The 12112-nt window shown below is 40.0% G+C and overlaps 1 protein-coding gene and 1 pseudogene across 2 annotated transcripts; both read left to right on the top strand.

Annotated features, from left to right (window-relative positions):
* Positions 1-1148: 1148 nt before the first annotated feature.
* LOC148385483 (uncharacterized) lies at positions 1149-4630 on the top strand (annotated as a pseudogene). The gene is made up of 3 exons (XR_015863454.1): positions 1149-1321; positions 2560-2666; positions 2835-4630. The product of XR_015863454.1 is annotated as an uncharacterized LOC148385483 (transcript).
* A 3010-nt stretch (positions 4631-7640) lies between these two features.
* Positions 7641-10928, top strand: LOC148385482 (uncharacterized). The gene is made up of 3 exons (XM_088400739.1): positions 7641-7819; positions 9055-9161; positions 9332-10928. Exons 2-3 carry the CDS (start codon positions 9062-9064, stop codon positions 10528-10530), a joined length of 1299 nt encoding a protein of 432 aa, XP_088256865.1. The 5' UTR covers positions 7641-7819; positions 9055-9061; the 3' UTR covers positions 10531-10928.
* The last annotated feature ends 1184 nt before the right edge of the window (positions 10929-12112 follow it).

Below are 12112 nucleotides of genomic sequence, written 5' to 3'. Positions count from 1 at the left end.
GTCATTCACAAGCAAGGATAGGGTGAGGTTCACCACTTTGTCCACAACTGCGTGAGAAGATAGTTGAACAGTTTAAGACCATTTCTCAAAGCAAAATTGCAAGGAATTTAGGGATTTCAATATCTACGGTCCATAATATCATCAAATGGTTCAGAGAATCTGGTGAAATCACTGCACGTAAGCGCCACGGCCGGAAACCAAGACTGAATGACCGTGACCCTCGATCGATCCCTCACTGTCTTAAAGACCGACATGAATGTGTAAAGGATTCACCAAATGGGCTCAGGAAAACTTCAGAAAGAATTCCACATGAGAAGCTAAGAGAATTAGTCTCCTCTCTTCCAAAACGTTTATTGAGTGTAATTAAAAGGAAAGTGATGTAACAAAGTGGTAAACATGCCCTTTCCCAACTTCTACTGCACGTGTTGCAGCCGTGAAATTCTAAGTTAATTATTATTTGAAAAATAAAATAAAGTCGATGAGTCTGAGCATTAAATATGTTGTCTTTGTAGTGCATTCAATTGAATATAGATTGAAAAGGATGTTCAAATCATTGTATTTATTTTTACACAATTTTCCAACTGCAACCTAATCCGGGTCGTGTGTGTGTGTGTGTGTGTGTGTATGTATGTATGTATGTATGTATGTATGTATGTATGTATGTATGTATGTATATATATATATATATATATACTATATGTGTATATATATACGTCTACTATATACCTACATATACATATACATATATATATATATATATATATATATATATATATATATATATATATATATATATATATATATATATATATATATATATATATATATATATATATATATATATATTCAAACCTCGGTTTTCGACCACAATCCGTTACAGAAGGTGGTTCGAGAAGTGATTTGTTCGAATTCTGAATCAATGTAGTGGCTTGAAAGCGCATGCGTGGCATATTTGTTATGGTATATATGGACGTTTCGTTCCCTTCTCTTCCCAACGAAAAGTGAACTAAATTTTTAATTTACTATTGACACATGAAGTCGATGCACAATTTGTCTTCGCGGGCCACATAAAATAATGTGGCGGGTCGTATCTGGCCCCCGGGCCTTGAGTTTAATATCTGTGCGCTAGAGGGCGTCCGGAACCTCACTCAAATGACATCATCATTACGTAACAGGAATTAGCGACGACAACAAAACCGCGCTTGGTTTAAAGCACTCAAACAGGAGCGTATCGCCTTCCGTTTGCCTGCATCCGATAAACACGCAACTTATGTGGTGGATCAGTAACATTAACTACACGACAACCACAACGACGAAAGAGGTAAGTTACGACGATGGACCTAAGTTATCATGTTAGCAGCACGTTAGCAACGTTATTTGTAGTACTGCTTGGTTGCAGTACATAAGTGCGTGCGGGCTGCTTTCATTAGCAAGGTAACTACCACAGTGCTAACTTTATGCTATTTAGCTTGATTATCCTCGACGAATGTTGGATCTCAAATGTTGGTTCTTGCCTGTACCAAGAGCAATACTGTGGAAATACTCAAAGTCGAGGATTAGCAGTGATAGTTGCAGGCAGGGATGCTCCGGATTTTAAATCTCAATGCCCTCATGCACTCTACCAGATGATAACGCGTAATCACGTTTGCTAAACCAGGTCCGATCTACATGAAATTTCGTTTCGTGTATTGGGTTGCTTTGTAACGGTGTAAACAAAAAAAGTTGACACCTATTGTATGTTGTTTGAGATGTCTGTCGTTGAGAAAGAAAACTAAAGATGTGGAGTTATAGTTGGTTCTTTATTGGCAAGATCTTGGTTGTTTAATGGCGGTCAGTACACCCGGCAATACAGCAGATGAAACGACAACCCCCACTCTCCAGGTAAGAAGGTTTTGTGCTGCCCGGTAAAGGCGGAAAAGCAAAAGGATGTCCTTATAAGGATGTCAAACTCAAGGCCCGGGGGCCAGATACGGCCCGCCACATCATTTTATGTGGGCCGCGAAGACAAACTGTGCATCAAATTCGTGTGTCATTACTTGAATTGCAAATTGTCTTCACTTTCAATATCTTCTTTTTTTTTTGAATATTTGACCAGTTTTTACTCGTCTGATTTGAAAACGAGTTATTTGTTAGTTTGTTTTGTAGCTTTTACTGTATATAATAGTGTTAAGAGTAAAAGTGATCAAGTCATCACAAAAATCACGAAAAAAAATCTTATATAAGCCGCACCTGACTATAAACCGCAGGGTCCAAAATTTTGGAAAAAAGTCGCGGCTTATAGTCTGGCAATTACGGTAATACAATTTATTCAGGTTTGGCCGGCCGGATTAAACGGCCCGTGGGCCGGATGTGGCCCGCGGGCCATAGTTTGCCCATATCTAGACTAGACTGTCTTTTACTAAGTGTATTTTCTTGCCAAACTATCTAGCATAGCACAAAATACGATTGCGTAAATACGGGATCACCTATATTCAATTACTTCAACAAATAGCTCGCTCGCCGCTGTCCAAAAGACACTTTTGTTAGCCAAACATCGTTGAACAAGTGTTGTGATTGCAGTGTGAACATGTCTGGGACCACAGCAGAGTACGTGAAGGAAAAGGACTACAGTCGTCGACGACTGGAGCGTCTTTGGCTGCAGCCTTATGTTGTGTTGCGCAGAGCAGGTTAGTACACGTCTAGCTTCTATTATGAATCCTCTTCCAGTGTTTATTTTTAATAGAATTCTATTGAAATCATGTGTGATATGCTGATTGAAAAAGTCCTTGTATAGGTTTTACCAGTTTCTCTTCACCTGTAACTTCCATTGTTCATGTGTTTGTCTTGTTTTGCAGACATCAGTGAAGCTATTCATCCTAAGCAGGAGGAGCCAGACCGCACTCGCATTAAAGAGGAAGATGTGGGCAAAGAGGTCCACCACTTCAATGAACAAATGGAGCAGAAGATTCTATGCACTATAAAAGAGGAGGAAGAGCCGGAGCGGCCTTGTAATGTAGAGGAGGGAGAGGACTCCTGCGATATTAGAAAGGAGGAGGAAGATACCTGCAAGATGCCATTGACTGGTGTTCCTGTGAAGCGTTTAGATGAGGGTCAACATAAGGTGAGCACAGGGGCGGAGCCCCCAAGCTGCAGCTCAAGTCAACAAATGACCAGAGTAAGTAATGGAGACCACTGTGGAGGATCACAAGCAGCTCTACCGTCAGATAGTGGTGAGGTGTTGTCACATGTTCCTGCTGCTGCTGCTGATGATGCTGCTGCTGATGAGTCTCAAAACAAACACAGGCAATGTTCTCACTGTGGAATTTTTTTGGGTCATAGCAGTAGCTTGAAACAACACATGAGAATGCACACAAGAAAGAATTTTTTTTTCTGCTCAGATTGTGGCCAAAAATTCTCTCGGAGGGAACATTTAACAGTGCACACAAGAATCCACACTGGCGAGAAACCTTTTTCATGCTCAGTTTGTGGCCAAAAATTCTCTCACAGACCAGCTTTTACAACGCACACAAGAACCCACACTGGCGAGAAACCTTTTTCATGCTCAGTTTGTGGCCAAAGATTTCTTCGGAGGGATCATTTAACAGTGCACACAAGAATCCACACTGGTGAGAAACCTTTTTCATGCTCAGTTTGTGGCCAAAACTTCTCTCGAAGGGGAAGCTTAAAATCTCATACAAGAACCCACACTGGCGAGAAACCTTTTTCATGCTCAGATTGTGGCCAAAAATTCTCTCGGAGGGACCATTTAACAATGCACACAAGAATCCACACTGGCGAGAAACCTTTTTCATGCTCAGTTTGTGGCCAAAACTTCTCTCAAAGCGTAAGCTTAAAAACTCATACAAGAATCCACACTGGCGAGAAACCTTTTTCATGCTCAGTTTGTGGCCAAAAATTCACACAGAAGGGATCCTTAACATCTCATACAAGAATCCACACTGGTGAGAAACCTTTTTCATGCTCAGTTTGTGGCCAACAATTCTCTCAAAGGGAAAACTTAAAATCTCATACAAGAATCCACACTGGCGAGAAACCTTTTTCATGCTCAGTTTGTGGCCAAATATTCTCTGAGAAGGAAAGCTTAAAAAGGCACACAAGAATCCACACTGGCGAGAAACCTTTTTCATGCTCAGTTTGTGGCCAAAACTTCTCTAACAAGAAAAGCTTAAAAATGCACACAAGAACCCACACTGGCGAGAAACCTTTTTCATGCTCAGATTGTGGCAAAAAATTCTCTCGGAGTGAACATTTGAAAAGGCACACAAGAACCCACACTGGCGAGAAACCTTTTTCATGCTCAGTTTGTGGCCAACAATTCTCTGACAAGCGAAGCTTAAAATCTCATACAAGAATCCACACTGGCGAGAAACCTTTTTCATGCTCAGTTTGTGGCCAAAAATTCTCTCACAAGGAAAGCTTAAAAATGCACACAAGAATCCACACTGGCGAGAAACCTTTTTCATGCTCAGTTTGTGGCAAAAAATTCTTTCGGAGTGAACATTTGAAAATGCACACAAGAACCCACACTGGCGAGAAACCTTTTTCATGCTCAGTTTGTGGCCAAAAATTCTCTCAAAGGGAAACCTTAACATCTCATACAAGAATCCACACTGGCGAGAAACCTTTTTCATGCTCAGTTTGTGGCCAACAATTCTCTCACAGGGCAACTTTTAAAACGCACACAAGAATCCACACTGGCGAGAACTTTTCATGCTCAGTTTGTGGCCAAAAATTCTCTCAGAGTGGACATTTAAAAACGCACACAAGAACCCACACTGGCGAGAAACCTTTTTCATGCTCAGTTTGTGGCCAACAATTCTCTCACAGGGCAAGTTTTAAAAGGCACACAAGAATCCACACTGGCGAGAAACCTTTTTCATGCTCAGTTTGTGGGCAAAACTTCTCTCGGAGTGGACATTTAAAAAAGCACACAAGAATCCACACTGGCGAGAAACCTTTTTCATGCTCAGTTTGTGGCCAAAAATTCTCTCAAAGGGTAAGCTTAATCAGGCACACAGAAGCCCACACCTAACCCTGTTGCCTGCTCAGTCAGTTGCCAAAGAGTCTCTTTTGACAATTCGGAGTGTCTTGGGGAGATGAGCAATGATCCATGAAGTTCTCACCTTCTATTTGAGCAGACTTTATGACAATTCTATTCTAGTATGCACCTTTTGATTGAGATGCTGCAGTGAGAAGTCCATTTCATTTTAGTTTTACCAATGAATTTGAAAATAAAGTTAACCGGCCTCGAGATGATAATAGTTTTGTATTTTTCATTATACTTGATGTTTATTTTGCTTTTAGTTGTTTGTTCATATTCAGGGTGAGTTACTTATTTTTTATTAGTGGCTGTTTAGGATTTAGTTTTGTTCAGCTTTTCATGTTCATGTGGATCAATAAAATGAAAAATAAAATAGTGTTGGATATTCCCCATTTTTCTTCAACAGTTTTTTGTTACTTTGCCTTGCTAATAACACGTTAAAATGTACTTGCGATGCATTAAGACATTTCATTAAAGAGTTGTTTACTTCACAGTACTCATATTGAAGTCTCAAGCTCATTTGCTGCTTCTTATTTGTATTAATTATGTTTATATTAAATTGTGTAAAATGTAAATAAAAACAACGATTTGAAAATCCTTCTCAACCCATAGTCCATTGAATACACTACAAAGACAACATATTTAATGTTCAAACTGATAAACTTAATTGTTTTTTGCCATATTATAATTAACTTAGAATTTCATGGCTGCAACACGTCCAGTAGAAGTTGGGAAAGGTGGCAGAAAATACCGAGAATACTGAGAAAAGTTCATCAAACACCTATTTAGAACATCCCACATGTGATCAGGCTAATTGGGAAGAGGTGGGTACCATGATTGGGTATAAAAGGAGCCTCCCCAAACATGCTCAGTCATTCACAAGCAAGGATGGGGTGAGGTTCACCACTTTGTCCACAACTGCGTGAGAAGATAGTTGAACAGTTTAAGACCATTTCTCAAAGCAAAATTGCAATGAATTTAGGAATTTCAATATCTACGGTCCATAATATCATCAAATGGTTCAGAGAATCTGGTGAAATCACTGCACGTAAGCGCCACGGCCGGAAACCAAGACTGAATGACCGTGACCCTCGATCGATCCCTCACTGTCTTAAAGACCCACATGAGTGTGTAAAGGATAGCACCAAATGGGCTCAGGAAAACTTCAGAAAACCACTCTCAGTAAATACAGTTCGTCACTACATCAGTAAGTGCGGGTTAAAACTCTACCATGCAAAGCAAAAGCCGTTTATGAACAACATCCAGAAACGCCGCTGGGTCCTCTGGGCCCGAGGTCATGTACAATGGACTGATGCACAATGGAAAAGTGTTTTGGGGTCTGAAGAGTCCACTTTTCAAATTGTTTTTGGAAACACTGGACGTTGTGTCCTCCGAACCAAAGAGGAAGCGGATCATCCGGACTGTTATCAACGCAAAGTTGTAAAGCCAGCATCTGTGATGGTATTGGGGTGCATTAGTCCCCATGGTGTGGGTGACTTACATTTCTTTGAAGGCAACATACATGCTGAAAAGTACATACAGATTTTGGAGCATCATATGCTGCCATCCAAGCGACGTCTTTTTCATGGACGCCGCTGCTTATTTCAGCAAGATAATGCCAAGCCACACTCTGCACGTGTTACAACAGCGTGGCTTCGAAGTAAGAGTCCGGGTTCTCCCCTGGCCCGTTTGCAGTCCAGACCTGTCTCCCATTGAAAATGTGTGCCGCATTATGAAGCGTAAAATACGACAGGGAAGACCCCGGACTGTTGAACAACTGAAGCAGTTAATCAAGCAAGAATGGGAAAGAATTCCACATGAGAAGCTAAGAGAATTACTCTCCTCTCTTCCAAAACGTTTGAGTATTATTAAAAGGAAAGGTGATGTAACAAAGTGCTAAACATGCCCTTTCCCAACTTCTACTGCACGTGTTGCAGCCGTGAAATTCTAAGTTAATCATTATTTGAAAAATAAAATAAAGTCTATGAGTTTGAGCATTAAGTATGTTTTCTTTGTAGTGTATTCAATTGAATATAGATTGAAAAAGATGTTCAAATCATTGTATTTATTTTTACACAATTTCCCAACTGCAACCTACTCCGGGTTGTGTGTGTGTGCGTGAGTGTGTGTGTGTGTGTGTATGTATGTATGTATATATATATATATATATATATATATATATATATATATATATATATATATATATATATATATATATATATATATATATATATATATATATATATATATATATATATATATATATATATATATATATATATATATATATATGTGTGTGTATATATGTGTGTGTATATATATATATACAGTCAAACCTCGGTTTTCGACCACAATCCGTTCCAGAAGGTGGTTCGAGAAGTGATTTGTTCGAATTCTGAATCAATATAGTGGCTTGAAAGCGCATGCGTGGCATATTTGTTATGGTATATATGGACGTTTGGTTCCCTTCTCTTCCCAACGAAAAGTGAACTAAATTTTTAATTTAGTATTGACACATGAAGTCGATGCACAATTTGTCTTCGCGGGCCACATAAAATAATGTGGCGGGTCGTATTTGGCGGCTATAGGGCGTCCGGGACCTCACTCAAATGACATCATCATTACGTAACAGGAAGTAGCGACGACAACAAAACCGCGCTTGGTTTAAATCACTCAAACAGGCGCGTATCGCCTTCCATTTGCCTGCATCCGATAAACACGCAACTTATGTGGTGGATCAGTAACATTAGCTACACGACAACCGCAACGACGAAAGAGGTAAGTTTCGACGATGGACCTAAGTTATCATGTTAGCAGCACGTTAGCAACGTTATTTGTAGTACTGCTTGGTTGCAGTACAGAAGTGCGGGCTGCTTTCATTAGCAAGGTAACTACCACAATGCTAACTTTATGATATTTAGCTTGATTATCCTCGACGAATGTTGGATCTCAAATGTTGGTTCTTGCCTGTACCAAGAGCAATACTGTGGAAATACTCAAAGTCGAGGATTAGCAGTGATAGTTGCAGGCAGGGATGCTCCGGATTTTAAATCTCAATGCCTTCATGCACTGTACCAGATGATACCGCGTAATCACGTTTGCTAAAACAGGTCCGATCTACATGAAATTTCGTTTCGTGTATTGGGTTGCGTTAAGGTAACGTTGTAAACAAAAAAAGTTGACACCTATTGTATGTTGTTTGAGATGTCTGTCGTTGAGAAAGAAAACTAAAGATGTGGAGTTATAGTTGGTTCTTTATTGGCAAGATCTTGGTTGTTTAATGGCGGTCAGTACACGCGGCAATACAGCAGATAAAACAACAACCCCCACTCTCCAGGTAAGAAGGTTTTGTGCTGTCCGGAAAAGGCGGGAAAGCAAAAGGATGTCCTTATAAGGATGTCGAACTCAAGGCCCGGGGGCCAGATACGGCCCGCCACATCATTTTATGTGGGCCGCGAAGACAAATTGTGCATCAAATTCGTGTGTCATTACTAGAATTGCAAATTGTCTTCACTTTTAATAATAGCTTTTTTAAAAAATATGTGACCAGTTTTTACTCGTCTGATTTGAAAACGAGTTATTTGTCAGTTTGTTTTGTAGCTTTTACTGTATATAATAGTGTTAAGAGTAAAAGTGATCAAGTCATCACAAAAATCACGAAAAAAATCTTATATAAGATGCACCTGACTATAAGCCGCAGGGTCCAAAATTTTGGAAAAAAGTCGCGGCTTATAATCCGGCAATTACAGTAATACAATTTATTCAGGTTTGGCCGGCCGGATTAAACGGCCCGTGGGCCGGATGTGGCCCGCGGGCCATAGTTTGCCCATATCTAGACTAGACTGTCTTTTACTAAGTGTATTTTCTTGCCAAACTATCTAGCATAGCACAAAATACGATTGCGTAAATACGGGATCACCTATATTCAATTACTTCAACAAATAGCTCGCTCGCCGCTGTCCAAAAGACACTTTTGTTAGCCAAACATCGTTGAACAAGTGTTGTGATTGCAGTGTGAAAATGCCTGGGACCACAGCAGAGTACGTGAAGGAAAAGGACCGCAGTCGTCGACGACTGGAACGTCTTTTGCTGCAGCCTTATGTTGTGTTGCGCAGAGCAGGTTAGTACACGTCTAGCTTCTATTATGAATCCTCTTTCAGTGTTTATTTTTAGTAGAATTCTATTGAAATCATGTGTGATATGCTGATTGAAAAAGTCCTTGTATAGGTTTTGCCAGTTGCTCTTCACCTGTAACCTCCACTGTTAATATGTGTTTGTCTTGTTTTGCAGACATCAGTGAAGCTATTCGTCCTAAGCAGGAGGAGCCAGACCGCACTCGCATTAAAGAGGAAGATGTGGGCAAAGAGGTCCACCACTTCAATGAACAAATGGAGCAGAAGATTCTATGCACTATAAAAGAGGAGGAAGAGCCGGAGCGGCCTTGTAATGTAGAGGAGGGAGAGGACTCCTGCGACATTAGAAAGGAAGAAGAAGATACCTGCAAGATGCCATTGACTGGTGTGCCTGTGAAGCGTTTAGATGAGGGTCAACATAAGGTGAGCACAGGGGCGGAGCCTCCACGCTGCAGCTCAAGTCAACAAATGACCAGTGTAAGTAATGGAGACCGCTGTGGAGGGTCACAAGCAGCTCTACCGTCAGATAGTGGTGAGGTGTTGTCACATGTTCCTGCTGCTGCTGCTGATGATGATGATGATGATAATGATGAGTCTCAAAACAAACACAGGCAATGTTCTCACTGTGGAATTTTTTTTGGTCATAGCAGTAGCTTGAAACGACACATGAGAATGCAAACAAGAAAGAAAAATGTTTTCTGCTTAGATTGTGGCCAAAAATTCTCTCGGAGGGAACATTTAACAATGCACAAAAAAATCCACACTGGTGAGAAACCTTTTTCATGCTCAGTTTGTGGCCAGAAATTCTCTCGAAGGGTAAATTTAAAATGGCACACAAGAATCCACACTGGCGAGAAACCTTTTTCATGCTCAGTTTGTGGCCAGAAATTCTATGACAAGGGAAATTTAAAAAAGCACACAAGAATCCACACTGGCGAGAAACCTTTTTCATGCTCCGTTTGTGGCCAAAAATTCTCTCAGGGTGGACATTTAACACTGCACACAAGAATCCACACTGGCGAGAAACCTTTTTCATGCTCAGTTTGTGGCCAAAACTTCTCTCGAAGGGAAAGCTTAAAATCTCATACAAGAACCCACACTGGCGAGAAACCTTTTTCATGCTCAGATTGTGGCCAAAAATTCTCTCGGAGGGACCATTTAACACTGCACACAAGAATCCACACTGGCGAGAAACCTTTTTCATGCTCAGTTTGTGGCCAAAAATTCTCTCAGAGTGGACATTTAAAAAGGCACACAATAATCCACACTGGCGAGAAACCTTTTTCATGCTCAGTTTGTGGCCAACAATTCTCTCAGAGGGCAAGCTTAATCAGGCACACAGAAGCCCACACCTAACCCTGTTACCTACTCAGTCAGTTGCCAAAGAGTCTCTTTTGACAATTCGGAGTGTCTTGGGGAGATGAGCAATGATCCATGAAGTTCTCACCTTCTATTTGAGCAGACTTTATGACAATTCTGTTCTAGTATGCACCTTTTGATTGAGATGCTGAACTCCTTTACTACAGTGAGAAGTCCATTTCATTTTAGTTTTACCAATGAATTTGAAAATAAAGTTAACCGGCCTCGAGATGATAATAGTTTTGTATTTTTCATTATACTTGATGTTTATTTTGCTTTTAGTTGTTTGTTCATATTCAGGGTGAGTTGCTTAGTTTTTATTAGTGGCTGTTTAGGATTTAGTTTTGTTCAGCTTTTCATGTTCATGTGGATCAATAAAATGAAAAATAAAATAGTGTTGGATATTCCCCATTTTTCTTCAACAGTTTTTTTGTTACTTTGCCTTGCTAATAACACGTTAAAATGTACTTGAGATGCATTAAGACATTTTATTAAAGAGTTGTTTACTTCACAGTACTCATATTGAAGTCTCAAGCTCATTTGCTGCTTCTTATTTGTATTAATTATATTTATATTAAATTGTGTAAAATGTAAATAAAAACAACGGTGTGAAAATCCTTCTCAACCCATATTCCATTGAATACACTACAAAGACAACATATTTAATGTTCAAACTGATAAACTTAATTGTTTTTTGCCAAATAATTAACTTAGAATTTCATGGCTGCAACACGTCCAGTAGAAGTTGAGAAAGGTGGCAAAAAATACCGAGAATGCTGAGAAAAGCTCATCAAACACCTATCCCACATGTGATCAGGCTAATTGGGAAGAGGTGGGTACCATGATTGGGTATAAAAGGAGCCTCCCCAAACATGCTCAGTCATTCACAAGCAAGGATGGGGTGAGGTTCACCACTTTGTCCACAACTGCGTGAGAAGATAGTTGAACAGTTTAAGACCATTTCTCAAAGCAAAATTGCAATAAATTTAGGGATTTCAATATCTACGGTCCATACGGCAACATACATGCTGAAAAGTACATACAGATTTTGGAGCATCATATGCTGCCATCCAAGCGACGTCTTTTTCATGGACGCCGCTGCTTATTTCAGCAAGATAATGCCAAGCCACACTCTGCACGTGTTACAACAGCGTGGCTTCGAAGTAAAAGAGTCCGGGTTCTCCCCTGGCCCGTTTGCAGTCCAGACCTGTCTCCCATTGAAAATGTGTGGCGCATTATGAAGCGTAAAATACGACAGGGAAGACCCCGGACTGTTGAACAACTGAAGCGGTTCATCAAGCAAGAATGGGAAAGAATTCCACATGAGAAGCTAAGAGAATTAGTCTCCTCTCTTCCAAAACGTTTATTGAGTATTATTAAAAGGAAAGGTGATGTAACAAAGTGGTATTGTATTTATTTTTACACAATGTCACACACACACACACACACAACCCGGATTAGGTTGTAGTTGGGAAATTGTGTAAAAATAAATACAATTATTTGAACATCTTTTTCAATCTATATTCAACTGAATACACTACAAAGACAACATACTTAATGCTCAAACTCATAGACTTTA

This window comes from Syngnathus floridae, chromosome 16, assembly GCF_059516105.1.
Source record: "Syngnathus floridae isolate MCC-2025c chromosome 16, RoL_Sflo_1.0, whole genome shotgun sequence".
Classification (NCBI taxonomy): domain Eukaryota; kingdom Metazoa; phylum Chordata; class Actinopteri; order Syngnathiformes; family Syngnathidae; genus Syngnathus; species Syngnathus floridae.
The sequence above is the reverse complement of the archived record's forward strand: the minus strand, read 5'-3'. Positions and strand labels throughout refer to the sequence as shown.

Excerpts from the sequence above, each read along its gene's own strand:
- LOC148385482 (XM_088400739.1), top strand. The coding sequence starts at position 9,062 with ATGCCTGGGACCACAGCAGAGTACGTGAAGGAAAAGGACCGCAGTCGT. Across the intron at positions 9,162-9,331 it reads TGTTGTGTTGCGCAGAGCAG|ACATCAGTGAAGCTATTCGT; the intron begins GTTAGTACACGT and ends CTTGTTTTGCAG.